The 26,967-nt window shown below is 53.9% G+C and overlaps 1 protein-coding gene across 1 annotated transcript in view; it reads right to left on the reverse strand.

Moving 5' to 3' along the window:
* The window catches only part of ZNF385C (zinc finger protein 385C), a 91,658-nt gene that overhangs the window by 48,644 nt on the left and 16,047 nt on the right, over positions 1 to 26,967 (reverse strand). The window contains exon 2 of the mRNA XM_054088019.1: positions 13,544 to 13,792. Within this exon, the coding sequence (XP_053943994.1) occupies positions 13,544 to 13,792 (249 nt within the window). The remainder of the gene's footprint in view (positions 1 to 13,543; positions 13,793 to 26,967) is intronic.

Below are 26,967 nucleotides of genomic sequence, written 5' to 3' on the forward strand. Positions count from 1 at the left end.
CCCATTCCTCCCCCCTCCCCGAGCCTTTCTGGCTGACTTTGTTCAGCGAGGATTTAGGGTATAATTTGGGGGTGAAAGATGCCAGATAGGATGAAGACCGATACACCTGGAGGACACGTATCGGTTTTCTTCTGCTCTGTAACTTGAGCCCCATCAGAAGCAGAAGGCTCAGGCGTGGAGCAGCCGCTGGCGGTTCATCCCCGCCAGGCCAGGAAGGCACGCACTGACCTTTCCTGCTCCGGAGTTTGCTCAGGATTAAGACAACATATTTGAAGGGCTGAATCCTCCCCCCTGGGGGGTTCCCACACAAGAAGGATGAGGTTTGCAGCTCGTCTTCCCCCCACGACTCCCCTGAGAAACAGCAGTCAAACAACCGAGCCCGCAAGTTGGTGCCCACTCCGATGGGATGGAAGCATCCTGATTTTTACAATCCTTCCTGAAGATTTTGGGGTTGTGCATCTCAAACGAGCGCAGTAAACACTTTGTGCACTCCACTGGTTTGTCTGGGAGCGGAGTGACCCGTGGTGCTGGCTGTCCCTAAAGCGGGGGACACGCACCCCGGGATGCTGCAGCCAGAGCGGGTGGCATTTAACCTCAATTTTCCCCGTGAAGGGAAGGTCTAGTCTCATCGTGTTGCTAAGAACCGCGCTAACAGCCAAACGCCTCGGCTCTTCTTCTCTGTGCTACTTTAATCTTCCCTGTTTCAGGAGCTGAGAACAATATTGCCCTTTCATTAATCTCAGCTCCTGCACGAAGGCTCAGCTTTAAACCGTGATGGAAACTACACCATTAAGGACCTTTTTTGTTGCAGGGCATGGCATTAAAACATTATTTTCCTCTCTTTTTTTTTTTCTTTTTGGTAAGGATCTGCTTTAAAAAAGCAGCTTAAAATTGTTTAAATGCGTGTTCTCAAAATTCTCACCCTTTAACAAGACCGTAATAACGGTTGCCTGGGTACCACGGCCACCGTGTCCCCAGCTCTGGGGATGCTAAAGAGGGGCTGCTCCATCCGTTGTCCCCCTCCTGGATGCCCTCAAGGAGCCGCAAGGATGAGCAACTGCGTAAACACAGGAACCAGGGCTGCAGGAGGAGATCTGGGACCACGCTGGCGGCTGCTGCCTCCCACGTTAATCATCTTTCACGTCGAGATGTCTAATTACAAAGGCATCTAGGACAGGTCTGCATATAGGGTGAGGAAACTGGATGACCTAAAAATATTTCATTATCAGGAAAAGGGGCTGGAATTACACCTGTAAATAGTTTCACAGCGAGAGTGTAATATTTTCCATTTAATTTAGGAGGATGCTCCTGGAAGAAACAGGGCAGAGGATTTTATCCGTGACCACACTTCAGCACAGAAGAAACCCTTCACGCTGAACCTGGGGCACACACACACAGACCACAAACCCGGGGCTTTGTTTGTGACCCCAAACTCACCCGGCACTGCTGGAAAGGGTACCTGGAGCCCACCCTGGCATAAAAGCATCCAAGGCTGCCAGAGCAGAGCACAACCAGCACCTGAACCCCAATCGTTGGCATCATAGAGTCACCAGGTTGGAAAGGACCCACTGGATCATGGAGTCCAACCATTCCTAACACTCCCTAAACCATGTCCCCCAGCACTTCATCCACCCGTTCCTTAAACACCTCCAGGGAAGGCGACTCGACCCCTCCCTGGGCAGCTGTTCCAGTGCCCCATGACTCTTTCCATGAAGAATTTTTTCCTGATATCCAGCCTGAACCTCCCCTGGTGGAGCTTCAGGCCATTCCCCCTTGTCCTGTCCCCTGTCCCTTGGGAAAAGAGCCCAGCTCCCTCCTCTCCACAACCTCCTTTCAGGCAGTTGTAGAGAGCAATAAGGTCTCCCCTCAGCCTCCTCTTCTCCAGGCTGAACACCCCCAGCTCTCTCAGCCGCTCCTCGTAACCCTTGTTCTCCAGCCCCTCACCAGCTTCGTTGCTCTTCTCTGGACACATTCCAGAGCCTCAACATCCTTCTTGTGGTGAGGGGCCCAGAACTGAACACAGTACTCGAGGTGCGGTCTCACCAGTGCCGAGTACAGAGGGAGAATCACCTCCCTGGCCCTGCTGGTCACACCGTTTCTGATCCAAGCCAAGATGCCATTGGCCTTCTTGGCCCCCTGGGCACACTGCTGGCTCATGGTCAGTCGCTGTCAACCATTACCCCCAGCAACTGGCTACCCAAAATCTTCTTGATGCTTAATAAGCCTAATATCCTGGCTTGCGTCTCGCCTGCAAGGTCCCCACTCGGTTCTATGCCCCTTGGGGGGCTCCTGAGGATGATGCTGGGGAGCACATCCATCCGCAGGGCAGGGTGAACGCTCCAGGGCCACGGCGCTGAGCACGCTGAGATGCTCCCGCTGACACGGGAACGGTAAAATAAATGAAAGTATTACTCATAAATCTATGGCTGCAGAAAATACCAAAGGTGAACTGGAGCAGCATTGTGTGCAAGATTTTAAAACGCGGCAACAATTCAGAGGCAAGAAAAGGGAAAGAAGCTTCATTCAAGGAGATCGTGCAATGAATGCAGTTAAACGCAGTCCTGCTCCAACAGATTTGGGGTTGTTCAGCCTGGAGAAGAGAAGGCTCAGAGGAGAACTTAAAGTGACCTTCCAGTACCTGAAGGGGCAACAAGAAAGCTGGAGAGGGGCTGTTCACAAAGGCTTGTGGGGATAGGGCAAGGGGGAACGGGGATAAACTGGAGAGGGGCAGATTTAGACTGGGCAGAAGGAAGAATTTCTTCACTATGAGAGTGGTGAGACACTGGAGCAGGTGTCCCAGGGAAGTGGTGGCTGCCCCATCCCTGGAGGTGTTCAAGACCAGGTTGGATGGGCTTTGGAACAACCGGATCCAGTGGGAGGTGTCCCTGCCCATGGGAGGGAGTTGGAACTGGATGATCTTTGAGGTCCCTTCCAACCCAAACTATCCTATGATTCTATGACTACAACTACCTCACGCACTAAAAGCAGAGGGAGGGCCACGGGGGAAAGGTCTTGGGCTGGAAAGGCTGCGTCTTACACAGCCAAAATGCAGATGCAGCCACAGGGTCTGGCGGAGGGAGCCGAGCATCCTGAGCACAGCTCGGCCTTGCTACCTCCTTCCTCCCTTCTTGGGTATGGACCCAGCCAGAATCCAGTTTTCTTCCTCCACACGACCGTGCCGTGACACCGTGGGGTTATAAAAAGGAGAGCTCACTCAAGGAAAGATGGCATAAAGCATGACGAGGGAAGATCATCTCTTCATAGAAAATTTTATATTGCTTACGACTTACTGTCTGTGAACATAAAACAGTTTAACCAGCCGACCCTAAATCACAGTGACAGCTTTACACTACCCACAAACCTCTGCTCGCGCTTCTCCAGCTCAGTCCTACCTCCCTCCCCTCCCCATGTGCTTCTTTTTCAACCTCGCGGTCCCCCCCTTTCCCCTTTTCTCTGGAAGAGAAGAACACGCGTGTGCACACACATACAGAGGTGCAGTGGGCACAGAGAGGGGTGGAGGCTGCGAGGGATGAGCTGCGTACCAACCTCACTATTCAGCGAGACCCTGGGCTTTCACCCCTCCTGGTGCCTTCATCCACTCAGTCCTGGTGCTCTTTGGGTCGGTGCTTGGGCACAGGGTGGCCACGCAGCCCTGGCACACGCACAGCTCGGTGTAACCCGTGTTCTCTCCAAGCCCCAATGACAGCAGCCTGTGCGGGAATGGGATGCAATGGGATGCTTCACCTCTCTCCCAAACAGAACAAAGGCTGTCCCATCTCTAAGAACAGTAGAGCCTCCTCCAAGACCACCAAGGTCCCTCACATCCTCACCTCTCCCTGGGGAGGGTTAAGGATCGAGGTGTACCTTTGCGTGCAGCCCCCAGTGCTTGGGGGGCACAGTCGAGTCCCTTTGGCAGGACACCAGCCCAGGGATGGTTGTGACATCCAGGAGCATCCCGACACAGACCCAGCACCTCACCACCTTCCCAAAGGGACCTCATTCCCCATCCAGAGCTGCTGCTGGAGCTTCCTTGGAAAAGAGATGCCGGGGACGGGGTTTGGCAGCTACTAACGAGCTGAGACACGCTCGTGGTTAGCTGCTGCACTTGCCATTTTTTTCCCCACTTAAAATAAATCCCCTTCTTTCCTCTTCCAAGGCCGCTGAGCTGATGCTACACGGGAAACTGTGAAATGCTCCATGACGGCATGTTCCCCATTGCTCTTAATCCAGTTCTAATTAAGATCACGTGTGACGCATGCCTGAGCTAAGTGGCCATAAAAATGCTATTGTTGCAACTTGATAGTAAACCCAATGGAAGAAAATGACAGCAAAATCCAAGATTAAGCATAACCGACTCACAAAATACAGGGCTTAAAAACAACATCAGGCAATTTCTTCCCGATTTTGGGAAAAAATCACTGTTTCCAGCAGCATCCTCTGTGCACAGCTCAGTCTGTGCTGGCGATGCCTCGCAGCAGCACCCTGTGCAAAGCTCGGTCCTGCCAGACTGTAGCTTCTCCCATCGCCGCTCCGATTGCCGCAGCCCTGCTGCGACCCCGCAGCACCCACGCACAGTCCCATAGGGCACAAAATATCTCCTCTGGAAAGGTTCAGCCAGAGCCCCTGCGCCACCCCAAGCTGTGATTTAAGCCGATGGCTTCCTCCAAGCTCATCCCAGCTCTGGGCATCAGTGGCTCCCACAGCAGAGCGAGGCAGACCCATGGGAACGCTGCACTGGCGGCTGCGCCTTCCTGGAGCTCAAAGGACTAAATCTCTTTATTCTGGCTGGCAGAAACCATCACAGCCTTTTGATAAGGATGATTTTAAGAGAAAAGGGGGAAAACAAGCAGCACTAAAAATTTAGAGGAAGAATTGCCCCCCCCCAGCCAAGCACAGGAGCAGATGTTTGGATCAAAGCTCTCCGCTCCCCCTGTGATGCCCCATCCTCAGCAGATGAACACAACCCAAACCCTTAACCCTTGAGAAGCACCTTGTGAAAGTCAGAGCCATTTCAAACTCGAGACACACAATCTGGGGGCCAACGTGGGGACAAAGCCAATCTCTAATATTCATTTGCAGCCAATGAGTCCCGTTTGAAATGACCCATTCCTTCCCACTACCCATTCCTCCATCCTTACACCCTCCCCACCCTCTGCCACAACACCTCTCAGTCGCTGGTCCAGATCAATGCACTGAGCTCACTTTGCTCCCTTTCCAACCACGGTTGCTGATCCCCTCATGGCTGGGGCACTGCAAGCCCACCTGAAAGTTATATTTGAGATATATTATCTTAGTTTGTTATCTTTTGGCTTGGTTCAAGGCAGACTCTCCTACGGATGCAGTCAGAGCATCCGCTCCCATCACAGGGATGCTCCAACCCCTCCTTGCTCCCAGCATCACCCAACAGCTTTGTACAAACAGAAGCACAAGCAAATCCTGGGAGCTCACTGCGTCATTTTTTTTGGCTGCAAGTTTAAGTTTTAAGGATCTTTTCAGAATAAGTGTGTCAGGAAAAAAAAAATAAATCCCTGAAGCCTCCGGCCAGAAATCAGGGCGCAGAGTGGAGGGCAGTGCCCTGCTGGGAAAGCCACTGCACCGAGAAAATCCTTCTAGCAGAAATTAAAAGCTAATCAATTGATTTTTATTTGAAGTTACCGACTCAATAAAATTGGAGATTAATTACGATACAGCTATTAAGCCATAATAAACCGAATAGCTGGGCTTTTCAGAGGGAGGGCAAGTTTTTCAGTCTGGATAAGAGAAAGCTTTGAGGAGACCTTAGAGCAGCTTCCAGTGCTGAAAGAGGCTCCAGGAAAGCTGGGGAAGGGCTCTGGATCAGGGAGTGGATGAGGGGGAATGGTTTTGAGCTGAAAGAGGAGAGATTTGAGATGAGATCTTAGGGAGAAATGTTTCCCTGTGAGGGTGGGGAGGCTGTGGCCCAGGTTGCCCAGAGCAGTGGTGGCTGCCCCATCCCTGGAGGGGTTCAAGGCCAGGTTGGATGGGGCTTGGAGCAACCGGATCCAGTGGGAGGTGTCCCTGCCCATGGCAGGTGGTGGAACTGGATGGGCTTTGAGGTCCCTTCCAACCCAAAGCATTCTATGAGGTATTTTCAGAGGATTTAAAAAGTGAGCAGTTTTCTCCCAATTTCTGGGCTGGTGTGAAGGGGATGTGCAGAGAGGAGGGTTTGGGCTCACATGGCACCTCTTGCCTGGAGCTCTCGGACCCTTTTCCACCTCCTGCAAAATGGCTTTTTCAGTATAACAAGATCATTTCAATTCCCAGTGATGAGGGATGTCCCTGCGCCGAGACTGACAGGGAAGGGAGAAGCCTGGGAGTAAGCAGAGAGAAGGAAAATGTGCAATTACACAACTGCGCTTCTTCAAGTGACACCTGATCCCAGCAAACATCTTTAAGATGTGAAAACCATTAAGTTTCTCCCACTGAGATTCCAGGTCATTCAAATCTGATCTAACAAGCTATTTTTAATCATCTTTGCTTGCAGCTGAAGGGAGCAGCCGAGGCCAGCGGAGCAGGAGGACTCTATGCTTGTCCTTCGCTACATTTATAGGCGCTTAAAATACAAACCCCGCTACTGGTTTGCCACAATCAACACACGGGTGAAGGCAACATCCATCACAGCTGAATATTAAAGACTCTTTAACACCCATGGTGGGCACAGATTTGCTGTTGGGAAGTTCAAGAGAGACCGCTGTGCTGTATCACGGTCCCCAGGAGGTACGGGCTCGGCTCCGGGTTGGCTCAAGCCATGAATGCTCCATAACCCGGTCCCTGTGAGCCCTCCGCCTGCCCTTTCCCACTCATCTGCTGCTCCTTTCCATTCCTAAATGCTCTTTCCCCCCATCATCTACACCTAAATCCACCAGCCAATATCAGAGCCATCTCTGGGTCCAGCAGAACGCTTTGATTTCCCTGTAAACACAGTTCTAGGGCGAGCCTAACCTTTTGCTTTCCCCACCAACTTTTTCCACCAAGTCCCAAAAGCAGGAGAGCAGCAAATCACCACTGGAATTAAGAAGGAAGCCAGAAAACCCCAACTTTCCTCCCTACAACATCACTGGTGCATCCCGACATCCTCACATCCGACAGGCTTACGAGGCTGGTCACGGATGAAGGCTCCTGGCAAGGACAGACAGCACAGTCGGAGGAGCCAGGCGCCTTCCCACCATGCCTGCCTCAGCTCTGAGGACATCCCAGCCAGCGACACAGCCGTGCACCCCGATTAGTCCCCAATTAGACTCTAATTCTGCATGTTTGCATATTGTTTAAATCAATACATCGGATTTTATTGCAGACAAAGTGCCACTGAGCATCGCCCTGTTTATTAAAGACAATGAAAGGATTCCGTGCATAACACGAAATTGAAAAAAAAGAATAGATTGGCACCATTTTCTTGGTAATTAAGAGCAAAAGTGCTCCCACAGCAGAGAGCAGCTGGGGGAAGGCAGGAGAGAACACTCTGCAGCTGACCTCAGAGATGCTGGGCGCCAGATCAGGATGACAGATGAGGATCACGCGCTAGCTGGACCATTCATGGCCAGACCCGCCAGCTCCCTTCCCTCTCCGCACCAGGGCACTGCTTTCCCAAATGATGCTCTAGGTGGTTTTCAGAACCTGTCTACCAGCAGGATTATCCCAGCCAAGCAAAGTGCAAAACCATGAACCCTTATGGCCCCATCAGTTCGACAGGATGAAGAAACCCTCTCTTCGCTGGCTGAGGACAGCTCGCGCAGGCCAGGGACAGTCTGCGTGATGCCCAGGGATGCCAGGCTCCATCCAGCAGCGCAGCACCCCGGGACCCTTCCAGGATCTCCCACAATTTAACATCTCAGCCAATAACTTCTATCTGGGAAAGCCAGCCTTTGTGCACAGCAGCTTCCTTAGGACTGAAAGGAGCTTAGAGCAGCTTCCAGGACTGAAAGGGGCTCCAGGAAAGCTGAGGAGGAGCTCTTGATCAGGGAGAGGATGAAGGGGAACAGTTTTGAACTGAAAGAGGGGAGATTGAGATGAGATCTTGGGAAGAAATGTTTCCCTGTGAGGGTGGGGAGGCCCTGGCCCAGGTTGCCCAGAGCAGTGGTGGCTGCTCCATCCCTGGAGGGGTTCAAGGCCAGGTTGGATGGGGCTTGGAGCAACCGGATCCAGTGGGAGGTGTCCCTGCCCATGGCAGGGGGTGGAACTGGATGGGCTTTGAGGTCCTTTCCAACCCAAACCATTCTATGCATTTGCAATGGAGGATCTGTTCGAGGGGAGCTGGTTCACCCCCAGCACCCAGAAGCAGCTCCGCCTGCTGCCAAAATCAGGGGGTTCATCTGGCACCCCCCATGCAACACAAGATAACTCCTGCCAGCAGCCTCCAGCCCTTCTCCAGCTCCCAAAGCAACACAGGCTCCCATGGGCTCCCCACATCCCCTCCCGGGGCCAATCCCCTGCGCTGCTGACCCAGCGAAGCTGAAGCTGTCACACCAATTTCTCTGCTCATCTCAAGCCTTTCTGCTCTGCAAAACGCGCACAGACAGATATTTCAGCGGATAATTGGGGAAACCAGCATCTTCCCCTTTGCAAGGGGCCATTAATTCTATGCAGGGCTGCTCGGTGGGTGCAGGCAGCACCAGGGAGCCCCACAGAGGGTCTGGATACATGATGCCACGGGGGCACATGGAGCAGGAGAAGAGCTTGCAGCGTGGATCAGCACCGGGGCACAGCTGGCTCAGCCCAGCCCTGCTCAAATGACCTTGACATTGGGTTTAGGGGAGCAGCCTGTCAGCCCTCAGGGCTGGGAAAGGTGGTTTGAGGTGGGTCCGGGCTTGCACGAACCCTCCTGGCACGGGAGATGCTTGGGCATGGTGTCCTTTGCAGTGCCCCCAGCACCCACCACCCGCAGGCAAGGGGGGGAAGGATGAGCTGCTGTCAGCTTGGATCTGCCTGGGAAGCTGGGAGACTCCAGCTACAAAGCAACACGCTTTCCTCACCGCGTTTCAGTGAGATGCAAGCTGACAGGGCTTGGAGACACTGGCTCTGGCAGTAGGGGAGCATGAGCTGCTCCCTACAGCCCAGGATTATTTTGGGACACTGGTGGAAGGGTCTTTTTAGGGGGCAGCAGAGGGAGGGAATTCCTGATGTGCTCCATCCTGTGACCAGGCAGCCCCTGGAGGGAAAAGGGAAGGCGTCAAACCCATCCTTGTCGCCTGCCCTCACCCATCACTATCTCAAAAGCCACTGCTCCCTGTTTTGGGGGGAAGCACAGCTCTTTCTGCTCACTCAGCACCAGAAGAGGGGGGTCCAGCTCTTGGTTGCAGGAGCACGAGGACACCAAGCGCAAACTGAGCTCATTTGGGTACCCTTGAAAATCGCAGGCAGTAATTAAATCACTCTTGACCCAGTTGGATTTGAACTGGCGTCTGCAACATGAAAACATCTTTCATCTGCGGACATCCCGTATCTAATTGCTGCTGCACTGCGATTCAACACAAGACGACAGAAATCTATGATTTGCCTTGCAAGAAAACGCCTAATAAACAATAATTTGATTTTTAAGTTGGGGGTCTTTCTGGCATAGAGCTAATAAATTGTAATGATACTGATTATCGCATCTGTTTGTCAGCTAAGCTCTTCCACAGCTTTGCTCCACGAAACGCAAGCTTTTGCAAAAATAACTGATCGGAGAAGCCAGAGGGGAAACGGGGACGATCGAGCAGCGCCTGTGAAAGCTGCCTTTGATGTAGCTGTAGATGTCAGTGCGAGACAGAGATTCCAGCTCAGAGGAATAGCCCGTCTTTGTCTAACTGAATTATTTCATTTAACCCATCGCTTTTAAAAAGCAGCCCCTCTTCTCCCAAGGTCCCCCAGTGCTGACACCTCAGAGATCCGCCTTGGCTGCCCTCTCCGTGGGTTGTACGGGGCTGAGCCCATCGCAGCTTGGCCAGGATCCGCCTGATAAAGGCTGGGCACACACCAGGCTGCCCAAAAAGGGGCAACTGCTCCCGCCACCAGAAGCAAATGCATTTTCTCAGCACCCAAAAGGTGCTGGTTTGGTTGATGAAGGGCTCCAAGAGGAGTGGGATAGGGCAGCGCTCGCCTGCACCAGGCTGAACCCAGATAACCATCGCCTTTGCCCATCCCTGCATGCACCCTCCTGCCCAGCCAAGAACATCAAGAGCTTTTCCAACACTTGTCCTTAGCTCTTCTGGGCAAGGCAGAAAGGGCTGCTCCCTTCTCAGCAGCAGTAGATCACAGACTCACGGAATGGTTTGGATTGGAATGGACCTTAAAGCTCAACCTGTTTCACCCCCTGCCCTGGGCAGGGACACCTCCCACTGGATCCGGTTGCTCCAAGCCCCATCCAACCTGGCCTTGAACCCCTCCAGGGATGGGGCAGCCACCACTGCTCTGGGCAACCTGGGCCAGGGCCTCCCCACCCTTACCATGAAGAATTTCTTCCTAATATCTAATCTAAATCTTCCCCATTCCAATTTAAAGCCATACCCCCTCATCCTATCCCCGCAATCCCTGATCCAGAGCCCCTCCCAAGCTTTCCTGGAGCCCCTTCCAGCACTGGAAGCTGCTCTATGGTCTCCCTGGAGCCTTCTCCTCTCCAGGCTGAACAACAACCCCAACTCTCTCAGCCTGTTCCTCGTACGGGAGGTGCTCCAGCCCTCGGATTATCTCCGTGGTCTCCTCTGGACTGGTTCCAGTAGTTCTATATGGGTTTAGGGGGGACCCAGTCCCTCTCCCAGCGCAGTGGACGCAGGGCTGGGTTGCATCGAGCACCCGCAGTGCCAGCGGCATCCTCGGTGACCGGCGCAGAGGGGACACGGGTGTCGCATCAGCCACTTCTAAGTCTTAATTTGTGATTCACAACCACGTGCCCTGCCGGGCTGAGGCCTCGGGAAGCTGGGAAAGGTTGCCAGTGACAAAGCCAGAAATGACATTTTTGAACAAATGGGCCGGGGGAGAAGGTCAGCTCCGCATGAGCAGAGTGGGCTGAGGCGAGAGCAGCATCCTGCACGGGTGCTGCTTCCCCGCTGCCGCAGGGAGGGCAGGAGGGATGGCAAGGGGAGCAGATGCCACTTGCGATTCCCCCCCTCCCCATAAGCAAATTGCAGCCCTGTGCGCAAGCAGAAGCCGACTTCACCTTGAACGCCCGAGCAAAGCGTGTGCGAGGCTGACAGCGCCGCAAAGCCCCGAGGGCTGCGACTGTCTGCTGGAGCCCTGGATGCCGGCAGAGGTCAGGGATGATGCACAAGTACAAAGAGCATACTTGCATGCCCCAAGATTCTTTGGCTTGGTAAGAAACACAACCCTGGACAGCCTCCCACCGAGGCGCAGACGGGTGCAGAAGGAGAATCTGGAAGCTGCAGGTTGGAATTTATGAGCCCTCTTCCCATTAAAATAGCAGGCGCTATTTTCATCTGTCAGTAAACGATGATAAACAGACCAGCTCCTTTGCATATCCCAGACTTTCCTCAAACAAAACCACCACCAGGGAGGGCAGGATTTGGCACACAGATGATCATTGCCACGCTAGGAATTTATGGCTCTGGAATGCCCAGGCTTTAGGAAGAGCCGGAGCAGGTATTTCTACAGGGCTCTGCCAAGGCCAGGGCACCGCCATCGACCGCACCACCCTGTAGAACCATAGAACGTCCTCAGTTGAAAGGAACCCAACAAGGATCATCAAGTCCATCTCCTGCCCCTGCACAGGACAACCCCAATATTCACACCGTGTGCCTGAGGGTGTTGGCCAAAGGCTTCTGGAATACTGTCAGGCTTGGCACCATGACTGCTTCCCTCGGGAGCTGTTCCAGGCCTCCACCACCCACCGGGTGAAGAACATTTTCCTACTGTCCAACCTCACCCTCACCCGGTGCATCTTCCTGCTGTTCCCTCGGGCCCTATCATTGGTCCCAGTGCTTTTTCTACACTCAGAAAGAGCCTGCAGAGATGTCTCAAGAGGGGCTTTGAGAAGAACCTTCTCACCAGGGCAACATTTGGGGAAGAAACAGGCAGGAAAGAGAAGACTTGGTTAGTCAGGCTCAGTGTGATAGGGATCATCGTGTCACTCTTTAGTGGGGGCTTTGTCCAGCTGTCAGGAGTATTTCTTCCCTGTGCTGCAGCCTGACAAATAGTTAATGTGCAATTCTGCACCTCCCGGAGCTGTTACCAACATGGAGCGGACGCGAGGCTGCCTGCAGGGATGGGGCCGAACTGCTCTCTCACAGGCATAACATGAGGTAAGTGCTCTAGAATAATTTAACAATTAACAGAAGATCCACCGTCAAAAAAAGAGAAACCATCCCCACCTCACGGCAGCCTCGAACAGCTACATCCCCAGCATCGCATCGCGTGGAGGACCAGCCAGCGGAACAGGACACTGTTGTCCCAGGATTTGGATACAAAGGCCTTGGAGCATCCCACAAGAGACCCTTCCCCCTCCTAAAGCTGCAGTGCAGTCCTGTGCCCTCGGTCCGTCACCTAAACACCCAGTGAAACAAAGCCATGGACCTTAAAACATCGCATCGAGGGCAAGCACAGAGCTGTCTTGGCTGCAACTTCTGCTGAGTGGCTTTTGGGATAAACACTGGTCTGTAAATGGAAAACCAAACCTGCCTCTGATGCTGTGCTGGTGCTTGCCTTCTCACTGGAACAGGCAGATCCTGTTAAGCACATTGACCCCAGATGGCTCAGCTCATCGAGTTTGTTGTAGGGCCCATCAAGTGTTGGTGTTGCAGCAGATCCCAGCACTCATTGGGATCCCATTGTGAATGGTTTGGGTTGGAAGGAACCTTAAAGATCATCCAGATCCACCCTCTTGCCATGATGCACAAGCCAATACGATGGGACAGTTTGCCAAGGACATTATATGTCAAAGGGTCAGTGGGATCCAAGGCAGCTACACACGGCCAGAGCACCCGGGCATGGGGCACAGCAGGTCAACATAGGTTACCGGTGCAAAGCACCCCAATAGAAACATGCAGGTGAAGCTTCAGATCATAGTTTCCCAATGAAACTTCCAACCACATTCGAAAAGTATCACTTGAGAGCCTTAGAGATGTCCACCCTTAACCCTCAGCACCAAAAACTAAGCAGCATTTTGAGCCAGCAGCAGCCAAACTTGTCACAGTTGCAGGAGGCTGGAGAGACCGGGTCAAGTTGGCACACTAGTAACCCTGAACCACCGGCCACTCCACCCTTGGATGGGTTCATCCCATCTACTCAAGGCATCTACAGAAAGCCAAGAAGATTCTCATGTAGACATGGAGTATGAACAAATGCTCCTGCATATGGATAGGACCCACATGTGTCCATCCGTCCTGTGCAGCACCTTGAGCTCTCAGGTCCCAAACACACTTGAGGACCAGCAGTGACTTGGGTGGTGAAGCGCCCGGAGTTCAGGCAGATCAGCAGGAGACAGACACCGAGGACACAACACAGCATTCCCGAACATCCCATGAATCCTGCACACCAAGCCCAGCGGAGCAGCTGTCCCAGACCAAGGGCAACCTTGGCCTGATGGATGGGCTCCTACCTTGGGCTGCTGGCATATTCCCCTTGTTGAGCTGCTTGAGGCGCTTCTGGTGGGATTTGCCGTTGTAGTGGATCTGTGCCTGTGCGGCCGAGTTGAGCTGGATGTTGCAAACCTCACAGAGCGTGAACGACTGGTGCTTCTTCTCCCGTTTCATGCGCTGCTCGGGCTGGCTCAGTGGGCAGCTGGCTGCTTCCACCAGCCTCACCTCATTCTCAGGGTTGTGGGATGGGCTCAGGGGTCGCTTCATGCCTGCAGGAAGAAGGACAGACCCGCCATGAGGACAGGAGGACTGGAACAGGGGGGTCAGGTGAGGCAGGAAAACCCGGCATAGGTCCCACGTCTGTGATGTGCCCAGGCTGCCTGGATGTGGGGGGAACTTGGAGACATGGTTTAGTAGTGGAAAGTTGGACTTGATGATCTCAAAGGTCTTTTCCAACCAAACGATTGTATGATTCGAAGAGTCTATGAACTCCCTAAACTTCTCTGCAAGTAGTTGCGTTAGGGTAAGACAACATGAGCAGTAGCTCATGAGATCAGTGCTGGAGCAGGGAATAACCCACATCTTCCAAGTTTCTAGCACCAGACGACGCTTCGTGTCAGTTAGTCTTTCTGTTCACTCCTGGACAGCACTGTAGGTTGGCCCAAGGCAGAGCTGGGATGGTAACCAACTCCAAGGCAAGAACTTCAACTGGAAGGACTCATGTGCTGCTCTGGCATCCCACGGCCCGTCCTCACCATGATAGGAGGAGGATTGGCACCTTCAGCCATGAGCACTTCCTTGCCTACATTAAATAGATGTCTGTTCTGAGCACACGGTCCTGCAGGACCAACTCACATCAGGAGGTTGAGTCTCATTCCCGCACAGGGACACCACGTGGAACAGCTGGAGTGGCCGGGGTCAGCTGCGGCTGGCCCTTGCTTTGCAGGCACACTGTGACCACTGCCTGTCTCCAGAGGAGCAACATCAGCGCAGGAGCTGGTGGGACATTCAGAACCAAGTCTTGGACAGGCACAAGAGCCTCATGTGGGTGGTTTTGGTGGGGGCTGCAAACACATCCAGCAGGCAGGGGAAGCACCTGGAGCCATTCAGGTTTGTGATAGAATGGTTTGGGTTGGAAGGGGCTTCAAAGCCCATCCAGTTCCAACTCCCTGCCATAGGCAGGGACACCTCCCACTGGATCTGGTTGCTCCAAGCCCCATCCAACGTGGCCTTGAACCCCTCCAGGGGTGGGGCAGGCACCACTGCTCTGGGCAACCTGGGCCAGGGCCTCCCCACCCTCACAGCAAAACATTTCTTCCTGAAATCTCCTCTCAACCTCCCTTCTTTCAGCTCAAAACCATTCCACCTCATCCTATCCCTGCACTCCCTGATTCAGAGCCCCTCTCCAGCTTTCCTGGAGCCCCTTTCAGTCCTGGAAGCTGCTCTAAGATCTCCCCAGAGCCTTCTCTTCTCCAGGCTGAACAACCCCAACTCCCTCAGCCTGTCCCAGTATGGGAGGTTCTCCAGCCCTTGGATCATCTTCGTGGCCTCCTCTGGACTTGCTCCAACAACTTCATGTCCTTCCTGTGCTGAGGATTCCAGAACTGAACACAATTCTCCAGGTGAAGTCTCACCAAAGCAGAGAGGCAGAACCCCCTCCCTCGCCCTGCAGGTCTCACTGCTTTGGATGCAGCCCAGGACACGGTTGGTTTTCCGGGCTGAGAGCATGCACTGCTGTCTCACGTTGAGTTTCTTGCTCACCAGCACCCCAAATCCTTCTCTTCAGGGTTGCTCTCAATCCATTCTCCGCCCAGCCTGTTGTCATGCTTGCGATCGCCCTGATCCAGGTGCAAGACATTGCCCTGGGCCTTGTTGAACCTCATGAGGTTCACACCATTCCACTTCTCCAGGTCACTCTGGATGACATCCCTTCCCTCCAACGCGTTGACCCCACCATGCAGCTTGGTGTCATCGGCAAACTTGCTGAGAGCATCTGCAATCCCACAGCTGGCGCCTCCGACAAAGATGTTAAACACCACGGGACCCAATACTGACCCTTGCAGACGCCACTCATCACTGGTCTGCACTTGGACATCGACCTACTGAGCGCACCCATCCAGCCGCCCTGGTTTGGATGCACCAAGAGCTCAACTCAAGCAGGGACACCTCCCACTGGATCCGGTTGCTCCAAGCCCCATCCAACTTGGCCTTGAACACCTCCAGGGATGGGGCAGCCACCACTGCTCTGGGTAACCTGGGCCAGGGGCTCCCCACCCTCACAGCAAAACATTTCTTCCTAAAATCTCCTCTCAGCCTCCCTTCTTTCAGCTGAAAACCATTCCACCTCATCCTATTCCTTCAACTCCTATTCTTGGACCAGTTCGGTCCCGGGCGCTGCAGTCCCGGCTGCGGCCTCGAGGGGGCGCACATGGACCGCGCTGCTCCCCACGGGTGGGGTGTGTCCATCCCCCCCACCATGGGCAGTGGGAGCTGCTCCAGGGTTCCACCACCCTCTGGGGCAAAGTCCTGCTCCTAATGTCCTGCCTAACCCTCCCCTGGCATCTTCCTGCCATTCCCTCAGGTCCCATCATTGGTCACCAGAGAGACGAGCTCAGCACCTGCTCCTCCTCCTCCCCTTGTGAGGAAGCTGCAGTCCAGGATGAAGTCTCCTCTCATTCTCCTCTTCTCCAGGCTGAACAAACCAAGTGACTTCAGCTGCTCCTCACACAGCGCCCCCTCTAAACCCTTCACTAACTCCATGCCCTCCTCTGGACATGCTCTCCAATAGAATCATAGAATGGTTTGGGTTGGAAGGGACCTTAAAGATCATCCAGTTCCACCCCCACTGCCATGGGTAGGGACATCCCACTGGCTCAGGCTGCCCAAGGTCCATCCAACCTGGCCTCGAACACCTCCAGGGATGGGGCAATAGCTTTATCTCCTTTCTATCCTGCAGCACCCAAACCTGCTCAAGGTGGGGCTGCACCAGTGAGGACCAGAACAACCCCCTCCCCTCAATCAGTGAGAAATGCACCCCAAGACACGGTTGCCCACTTGGCTGCCAGGACACTGCTGGCTCACGGTCCACTTGCCATCAAGCAGAACCCCCAGGTCCCTTTCCGCAGGGCTGCACAGCGGCAGGACGGAGCCACCCCACCCCAAGAGAGAAGATCGCAGCAGCAGAGCTGCCCCATCCAAGTGACGCACATCATTTGTGGTCATTCCTCAAAACTCACAGCGATAGATGCCCGATGGCAACTCAGATCGGCTGAGAGACCGAGGAGAGGACCTTTACCCGAATAACCATTAGCGGAGCAGCTGGAAAGCGGATCTGGGAGATGATCAGCATCAGGAATGTGAAACAGGGCCTCGGGGACACAGCAGGACACGCGGAGCACTGGTGGGGACGTGCCAGTGGAGGCAAATCCCTGGGTGCCCTTGGCACCCGCCCCCTGCCCGGGTATTTTTAATGCAATTACATCCCAGGACGCAGAGCTAAAATTGGTACATTATGTGAACAAAGCATCCCAAAAGTCTCCCTCATCTTAAAAAAGGAACGGCTCTAGCCTGGATTAGGCAGCAGCTCTCGTTGCAGCGTTTAAGAGGTCTGTCCTAATTGCACACACGCTTGTCTCATTCACTTAATTTCTGCCAGGCCTCTTCTGCTTCTCGGGTGTTAGGACCATATATTTAGTGATTTGTGGTTGGGAGAAATCACTCCACAGGTGAGGGCTCGCATGTCCCTGATTGATGGCTACTCTGGGGCAGATTTCACCTTTTCAGCAAAGGATTGATACCCTCCTCCCTCCTTTTACAGGAGGTAAACTGAGGCACGGTGAAGGTGTACCTATGGGAGGCTGGAGCCCCGTGCTGGGCCCAGGGTGTCCAGAGAAGTCATAACTGCCCCATCATAGCTGCTGGAGGGGTTCAAGGCCTGGTTGGATGGGGCTTGGAGCAACTGGCTCCAGTGGGAGGTGTCCCTATCCATGGCAGGGGGTGGGACTGAATGGGCTTTCAGGTCCCTTCCAACCAAAACCATCCTATGATTCGACACCCCTCATGATCCCAAGGTGACTCAGGGACTGAGCCAAACCAGCACCAAGCATAGGGTTGTTGCATCCCAGCTATCCCGCCCCAGGGTCGATGAAGCCAAGCTTTTGTCTTCTCCATGGGGGACCATAAGCAACTTCCTCTTTGGGGTGGTCTTCCCAAGGGGGCAGAGAGGCCCACCAGGATGGAGAAAGCAGAGCTGTCACTCACCCACCTCTGCCTGGATTTCACCAGGCTGATCGCCATCAACACCACCTCTCCAGACCCACGTTGCTCCCCCACAACCTGCACCTTTTGCTGCCCTTTGCTCAGGGCTGCGCTGGCCCAGCCGCCGGCCGAGCGGGGTGAAAGGCTCCTGCCGGGTACAAAAAGCTCCCTGACAGATGTCCAAATCTCTCTGAAATAAAAGAAGGTCAAAGCAGCTTGGGTATCACCGCAGAGGCGAGTGCTGCGTCAAAGCACCCATCCTCCCACCACACAGTGCCCATAGAATGGTTTGGGTTGGAAGGGACCTCAAAGCCCATGCAGCTCCAACCACCTGGCGTGGGCAGGGACACCTCCCACTGGATCCGGTTGCTCCAAGCTCCATCCACCCTGGCCTTGAACCCCTCCAGGGATGGGGCAGCCACAACCTCTTTGGGCAACCTGGGCCAGGGCCTCCCCACCCTCACAGCAAAACATTTCTCCCCAAGATCTCACCTAAATCTTCTCTCTTTCAGCTCAAACCCATTTCCCCTCGTCCTGGCCCTGCACTCCCTGATCCAGAGCCCCTCTCCAGCTTTCCTGGAGCCCCTTTCAGTCCTGGAAGCTGCTCTAAGGTCTCCCCGGAGCCTTCTCTTCTCCAGGCTGAACAACCTCAACTCTCTCAGCCCATCCTGGTACGGGAGGTTCTCCAGCCCTTGGATCATCTTCGTGGCCACCTCTGGACTCGCTCCAACACCTCCATGTCCTTCCTGTGCTGAGGACTCCAGAACTTAAAGGGTTCCCAGGATGCACTCCCACCCGGCATGGCAAACACCTACAGACACTGTTCCTCAGCCCTGGTCCCAGAGCATCGTGCAGCACACAAACCCAGTCCAGGACCATAGCTTCCATCTGAGTCCAAGGCAGCTTTTCCCCCTCTAGTCCTTGCTGCTTTTATTGTTCGCAATTGCTTAGGAGAACAAACTGATTCTGGGATCACCTTCTCCTTGCTCCCCATCACTCTCAGCACTCAGGCATGGTCTCCCCACGCTGAGGAGCACGGGCAGCTGTTGAGCCAGCAGCTCCACAGAGCAAGGTCAGAACTTTAAGGTCAGTTTTATACCCTTGTACCATAGCCCATAACCTCAGGTCTCTCCCTCTCTTCGTTTTTCGGGGTTTTTTTTCCAATAAGACCATAAACATGTTGCAAAGGTTTGTAAAGGGCTGACAAACGTTAGATAGAATTTAAACCCCAAGCATTTAATGCCTGAAATAAGAAACACTCCGCTTTATAGAGGGTGCATGATGTCAGAACTCGTGTCCTTTCCAGAGAGCATCCGTGCAGGTGGGAAGCAAGCAGCGGAGCGAGGCTCTGCCGGGCAAGGATGCATCGCTTCATCTGCTCCACTCCCCAATTTACTCAGTTCAGCCTCCCATGGACCACACTTCCCCACCACCAGCAGTGTCTCCTGCCAGGAGCCCGGCCAGATCCATTTGCATTGGTGCCTGGGCAGCAGGGCTTTGTCCCAGCGCTGGCTCCAGGGATGCTGCATCCCTGCACTCTGGGGTAACCGTTCAGCTGATGCCACAGCCCAAAGTCCTTTCAGCCCCTGGAGAACCCTGATGGGCACCTGAGCACACAAGGTTTGGCTTTTCCCAAGACCCCGGTGCCTCCAGGCTCAACCAGGCTTGCCCTGCGCAGTGCTTCCCTGTGCAAGGAATATCCCCACGGCTGCACTGTGTGGTCAGTAGATGACCTTTTGAAGAGAAGCCCCACGCTGGGACATCCTTCAGCTCCTAAATCTGAGCAAAACACTTCAAAACCAACAACTTCCCACCCAGGCTGATGAGAGCGCAGCTCCATGCCAACATACACCTGCAGCTCCCCATGCATCCTGCGAGCAGAGAGATGCAGCATCCCTCACCTCTGCTGCCAAGGAGGTCCTGGCCACCTTCTGCTGCGTGGCTCTGCCCACAGCTCATGGGTGATAGCAGCCCGTGATGCTGGCAAGGAACAGCAAGGGGAATTAGCGAGGGCGATGCCAGCAGACATCTGCAATGTGCTGACACATTTACACACCATCAGCCTGCAAAGGAGGAACTGGAGCTCAGGACATGTGGCAGAGGTCTTGCGGCCACCTACCCTCCACAGTGGGACCCCCAAAATCACCAAATAGTTGCTTTTTTAGCAGAAGGAATAGCCTTGCGCCCAGAAAAGCAGCTGTAAGGACGTGAGCTGAGTTACCAGGACAGCTTGACCAGAACGCCACTACAAAATCCTGAGGAGAGGGCACAGGTTTGATGTTTGTTGGGCACTTTCCTCCAATTCCGATACTCTGATAATCCAAGGACAGACCCAGCAAGGCCATCCCAGGGCACAGGGAGTGCAGTGGCCAGAGGCTTCCATGCTGATGCAGCCTAAGTGCTTGCCTGGGGATGCTCTCCCAGTCCCACTCCAGCAAGAATCCCCAGGCTCCCTCCTGCCCTCAGCAGATTTGTGTCCTACGGGTGTTTTATTGAGCCTGAACACCACGGACCCAACACATGGGGCCAGAACCTCCACCTGAGTCAAAGTACCATCATAGCAGAGCTGGAGCAGCATCAAAGCCGAAGCTCTGTCCCATATGGGACATGGGAAACAGTCACCTTAAGCTAAAGTTTGGATGAACTTGCTAAGCAAGAAACACAGAAAACCCGAGTGATTTGAGTCCACGTTATTCCATAACAGGGAATCTGCTCTCATAGAATCATGGAATGGTTTGGGTTGGAAGGGACCTCAAAGCCCATCCAGTTCCAACCCCCTGCCATGGGCAGGGACACCTCCCACTGGATCCGGGTGCTCCAAGCCCCATCCAACCTGGCCTGGAACCCCTCCAGGGATGGAGGAGCCACCACTGCTCTGGGCAACCTGGGCCAGGGTCTCCCCACCCTCACAGGGAAACATTTCTCCCTATGATCTCATCTCATCTCCCGTCTTTCAGCTGAAAATCATTCATCCTCATCTTCTCCCTGCACTTCCCTGATCAAGACCCCCTCCCCAGCATTCCTGGAGCCCCTTTCAGTCCTGGAAGCTGCTCTAAGGTCTCCTCGGAGCCTTCTCTTCTCCAGGCTGAACAACCCCAACTCTCTCAACCTTTCCAGTTCCTCACCTCTGTCTGAGGGCACATAAGGGTAAATAAAACAAATGGAAGCAGAAGAATTAGTATGAAAACGGCGACCAACAAGCATCACAAAACTCACTCAAGCCCCCCGAGCAGTGACCGTATTTGCAGTGGCCCTGTTTGTATTTGCAAATTATCCCGGAATGCCTGGGGTTTGAAGGGACCTCTGGAGCTGATCCAGTCCAACCCCACTGCTAAAGCAGGTTCACCTCAAGCCAGGTGCACAGGAAAGCCAGAAAAGGCCACAAACCCTTACCTGAGCACGGCTGAAATCACTGCATCTCACTGGGCTGTTTGCACTCTGCTACTGAAATTTGTCATCAGAGCTGATAGCGCGTCCTCATTAAAATTGGCTTGGATGCACAAAGTAGATCAGAGTTCTACCGTGCTCGCAGGTGTAAATCTCAGCAGAGGAGCAGTTCAAGTCCATGATCCCAGCACACAGAGGCCAAGCAGGTATTTGCCGTGGGGACCCCCAGCCACACCTGCACCCCAGAACCCTGGGGGACCCCCAGTTTGCCCCAGGGCGCAGAGGAACCCAGCTCAAAGGAGGCAGCCACCCCATCCTGCCTTCGCACAGACCCATCACCGCTGCTACAGACGCTTTCCAGCCCACCCTCCCAATTTGGGATCAGGACAAAGCGATGCTGAAGAGGCAGCACCTGGTGTCTCCGGCGCGGGGAGGCTTTTACCTGGTCTCCAGCAAAGCGAGCGCTGAGCTCTGCCCTTCACAACCACCAAGGCGGCTTCTGCCCGTGTGCCGCAGCCGTCAGGGCACCGCAGACACCCCTACACCCAGCGAGTTTCCGACACTTGTCTCATATTTCAAGGAGCACTTCAAATGCGGTTCGATCGCCACTAAATCAGCTCTCATCAGCAAGCTCCAGATGAGAGCTTGGGGCGAGTACGAGCTGGGTGCCTGCAGCTCAGCAAGTTTCCAAAAAGCACCGAGCGTCACGCGGGGGAGCGGGCACCAGCTGGCAGGAGCCTGCACCGGAGGAGCTACCTTGAGCCAAGAGCGGGCAAATGCACCTGACATCAGCGCTGTTGCTGAACAGGGGAGATGGGGGAAAGCTTCCCAAGCTGCCTCTAAGGTCAGCCCTAAGAAAATTCCCTGTGTGGCTTCATAAAGAGGCACTGGGAAGAGGTAGAAGGCAACCAGCGAGCGCATGGGTGCTCTGCCCCCCTTCCCCCCCAGGATGGAGGTGGCCCAGGAGACCTGTGATGACATCAAAAGATGCTTTGTTGTCCCAGACAGAGCTAAGCAGGCACAGGCAGACCATGGATTTCAGAGCGCCACGGCCCCGTGGCTTTCAGCATTTCATAACACGGCATCAAACTGGCCCCCTGCTGCCCCCGCCTCAGCCCCAACATATGCTCCGCTAATGCCAGAGCGAGGCATGTTTTAGGATCAGTGCCTAAACCATCCGTTGTCAGGCAAGGATTAGAGCGAATCTGCCTTCCCAAAGAGCTTCAGGGCTGCACGGTAGCCCCTGGCACAGAGACCAGGACACGCAAGGGGCTCAGAACACCCCCAGACCTCACATCCGAGCCCCTCAACCACCCAGGCTGGCTCTTCCCCTTGGAGGTCTCCTGGGGTCTCTCCTCAGCCCCACTCCTGTGGGCTGGAGGGCAGTAGGACATCCCACAGCACTCCAGGCACGCAGAGGGCATCGCACGGCGGTGCTGCTGTGCCTGTCCTCTCGCTTGCACTTCAGAGATCATTAACACCACAGGGCTGCGTGTCCTCTGAATCAGCAGATCTCAGCTCTGCTTCTGAACGGCGACGACAGCTAAAACCCAAACCAAAGGAGACGCCGGGGAGGGAACAACGCTGCTTTTCTGCGGCAGTGCAGAGAATGCTCCTGCCTGTCCCAGGAACCAAAACCTAGGAAGCCCTTCTCTGTTCCCATCCCAGGGTCCCAGAGCACCTCGGCTTCTAACACCACACTGGTAACAAGTTGATTTATCAGCTTCGTTGGTAACGAGTTAATTAATCAGCTTCAGCAAGGACCAACCGGGCAGCGTGCAGGGTAATGAGAGGGAAAATGTGGTGGTGATAGGCAGGATGCACAGACTGTGTCTCTTTAGAGTGATAAATGAGACAGTGTTGGGTGCGTCGAGCCCGCTGCCCTGGCCACGCGCCACAGCGAGGTCCCGTTCCTCCCCGGGGTGGGTGAAGGTGGGCTGGGGAGACCCCAGGAGGGACCTCATCACTCTTGCACCGGCATAGAAAAAAAAGCAAAGCAAACACAGGCAGGGAAGGCTGACATTTCGTCCCCAGGGGTTCAGCTGTAAATGTTAGCACAGCGTAAGGGAGCAGCAGGAGAGGAAAGATTGAGGCGCCAGCAATTCATCATCCTGATCGGCTGCTGTTCCTCCCAGCCGCTCCGTAGCCTGCCGGCTGAGGAACGCCTGGCACGGGGCTCTCAAGATCACTAAATCCTTCAGGTTTCTTGTGATCAGCACAAAGATCAGGGCAGAACCACCTCCTACAAACCCACGGCAAGCCAAGGTTGGGCAGCTGCCCAGCACCAACCCCGAGCTCTTCCACAATGCCAATATTCAAGGAGGGCACAAAGCTCTTGGAGGATGCTGGTGGGCAGAGTACTGCAATGAGCATCACCCGGGGCACGGAGGAGCCAGCGAGGTGGGGACCTGAAGCGTCACAGCAGGAGAGGAATAAACCTTCGCAAAGGTTTGGGGGGAAGCAGGGATATCACCCACAGTGCGGCCGTCAGAGAACCGCCCAGCCAAAGGGATCTCACAGCGGATGGTTCTGGCTGCTCCCCCACCTCCACACAACTCGCCTCTTAAAATAGACCCGAGGAGTGCAACCCGATGCAGCCGCGGGACAAGTCTTGGCTGAGGTGCTCCTCACTGGCTCTCCTTAGTTCCTAACAGTTATATTTCCCCAGATCAAACAGTTATATTTTCCCAGATCTCCCCGAAATCAAACCCAGACACCATTTGTGACATGGCAACGTTGGCTCGGGGCTGGCTCCCGTCACCGCAACGGAGCCCCGATCCTCACGGCAACTCAAACAGACCCACAAACAAAGCCTTGTAGCACCTTTGCTGCTATTGTGTTCCTCAAACGCACCATCTCTCCCTCGCTGACGGAGGTAACCCCTGCCCGGATGAGGCCTCACCCATCTCCTCACTGAGACTGCGGCAACTGTCTTCTCATTGAAGATGAACTACAGAGAAACACGTTCTGCCACGGGGAAGGGTTTGAGCCTTGTGCCCCTCTCAGTCAAGCGGCTGCTGGAGAACATGATTTACCACACGTGCAGGACACGTTAAACCTTAACAGTCCCAGTGCAGAGAGCACTGGCGAGCGATGCTCCCTCTGAGGAGCCAAACAAGACTTCGTTACAGCCGCGTTTGTGCGAGAGCCACATAAGCAGAGAAAGCAAAGCTTGGGGGCCTCACCAGGAGAGCACTACTCAAAGCTTTTGCTCCCAGGTGAGGAAAGACCCTTCCCTAGGGCCAGCATCCCAGCCAATCCACGCAGGCATCAGGGTGTAAGAAGCCCGGCACCCACCAAGCTCTGGTTCTCTGTGCCCAAGGCAGCTCTGCCGTTGCCACCAAACATGGGCCAAACCCCAGCACCCAATACCCAGCAAAGGGGCTGCCACCCAAGGCATGAAGATACGAGCAGCGTGGTGGTGGCGGTTGCATTCCCACCACCCACATGTCCCTCAGAGGCAGGAGACGTGCACCGTGATGACTTACGGCAACACCCGGAGTCCCAGCACCGACCAACAACGCGTGGGGAGGGTCTTCTCTCCTCACTCCTGCATCCAGGTCAGGAGCTTTTCAAAGCAGATATTGGCTTTTAAGCATGTTTGTGGATAGCTGCTGACTAACACAGGAGAACTCTGACTTAAGTCCGAGCGCTCGCAAGCTACTGTATTACAACCTAAATTAAATATTTCATAGCGCTAAGCAAGTGACATTTGAAATCCAGACATTGCGGGGGTATCAAATAAAGATATTTGCAACAGGATCTGTTTAAATCTTTGCAGCGCTTTGGATCAGGCCATCAAAACAAGCCCAGTGCGTTATTAAAATAAAAGTTATCAGGCACCCAATCTCCTGGAGGAGGCCCAGAAGCCCACGCGGTGGAGCAAAATGGGTTTGGGGTGACAGTAAATAAAAGCTGAGCCCTGCCGACCTACGAGCCTGGCATTAAAGCACAGCTTTGGAAGTTAAATTCATTAAAAAGTTAAGGCTGTCAAAAGACTTTGCGTTACTTTTGCGCCTTCCATGACCACACGAGAACATCCCACGCGTGGACAGGTTGAGAGAGTTGGGGTTGTTCAGTCTGGAGAGGGCTCCGAGGAGACCTTAGAGCAGCTTCCAGGGGTGAAAGGGGCTCCAGGAAAGCTGGGGAGGAGCTCTGGATCAGGGAGAGGATGAGGGGGAATGATTTTGAGCTGAAATAGGGGAGATTGAGATGAGATCTTGGGGAGAAATGTTTCCCTGTGAGGGTGGTGAGGCCCTGGCCCAGGTTGCCCAGAGCAGTGGTGGCTGCCCCATCCCTGGAGGGGTTCCAGGCCAGGTTGGATGGGGCTTGGAGCAACCGGATCCAGTGGGAGGTGTCCCTGCCCATGGCAGGGGGTGGAACTGGATGGGCTCTGAGGGCCCTTCCAACTCAAACTATTCTATGACTGCATATGTTTTAACCACCAGGTTTGAAATACCCATTTCTCAATAGAGACTCTCTCTGCTCCTCAGGATCACACTCGGATGAGCTTAAACTCAAGAGGGAGCTGCACCAAACACCACCAAAGGCAAAGCAATTTCTTCCTAGGCCGTATCCCACTAAATGAAGCAGCACATCAGGACCTACCAGGGCATTGCAGGTGGCCAAGCCAGCAGAAGGCAAAGCAATTCCTCCCTAGAGACATCAGGGTGCAAGAAGCTGGAAAGCCACGCAGGACACTCCCTCCCACAGCATTCTGGCTGCTCCCCCTCTCCTTTTTATACTCCTCCCAAATTCACTCAGCTGGAGCTGCTCCTGGCTGGGTGGAACCCATCAACAGCAGCTGCTGACAGGGGATTCACAGCAGCAGAGAGAAGGAAAAGCACTAACCTCCAACTAAACCTAAAGGCTGTTTTCAAACAGATCTTTCAAATATGTGATACTGGAATTACCGTGAAGTTGTTCAGTTCTGACAAACACCTGAGTTGCTGCCCCAGTTAAGCAATACGCTTGCTGCATAAAAAAAAAAAAACCCTTAAAAATGAAAAATATAACAAAGCTTTCATTGACTTCTCTAAAAAAAAAAAAGTGTTTGGAAAGATAAAAGCTGGAGAAGGATTTTCTCCATCAGTCACAGCAAATATGACAGAGTCCAGGCAGCAGGATCGAGCTCGACGATGATGAAGGTGTGTTCGGCGTAAATTTGCTTACCGCTACATGAGTCAAAACTGCTTCTGTGGGAACGAAAGGCTCCCTGAGTGCTTTGTCAGTGGGTTTGCTCTCAGCTCTACCCTCTGCCCGCTGAGCCCTGAACTGTGGCGAGAAAGGAGCAAAGCCCAACTGCGCTGACAATGCAGCTCAAGGAACCCCCCATCCTTGAGCCACCCCAGATCCGCAGCGCCTGTCACGGCTCTGAAGTTCCCAAACTGCCAGGGAAGCGCTTGAAAAAGCATCTCTAACTGAAAAGCAGATGACAAGGAAAAAGAACCCTGAATTTATTGTTTTCTTAGGCTTTAGAAAGGGAGGAAAGAAAATGGGACGCCCCATGATTTTTTAATGCCTGCAGTTGGCAGTTCCATATTTAATGTGACAGCATCCCTTTAAGAAAAATATGTTCATACACGGGAAAGAAAATAAATTGGCAAAGCAATTTGCTTTCAAGCCAGCCTGACAATTCTCCACACAAACACTTTACTGCAGCCTCGGTTGAGCTACACTGGCCGGCGCTCCGTGCTGGGCAGCATATAATCTAAGAGTTTAAGGGTGCTTCACTTGGTTGACAAGCCCATCTGCTACTACTGGAAGCAGTAATTTATCCCAGAGATGGTACAAAGAGAAA

The sequence above is a fragment of the Cuculus canorus genome, chromosome 25, assembly GCF_017976375.1.
Source record: "Cuculus canorus isolate bCucCan1 chromosome 25, bCucCan1.pri, whole genome shotgun sequence".
Taxonomy (NCBI): domain Eukaryota; kingdom Metazoa; phylum Chordata; class Aves; order Cuculiformes; family Cuculidae; genus Cuculus; species Cuculus canorus.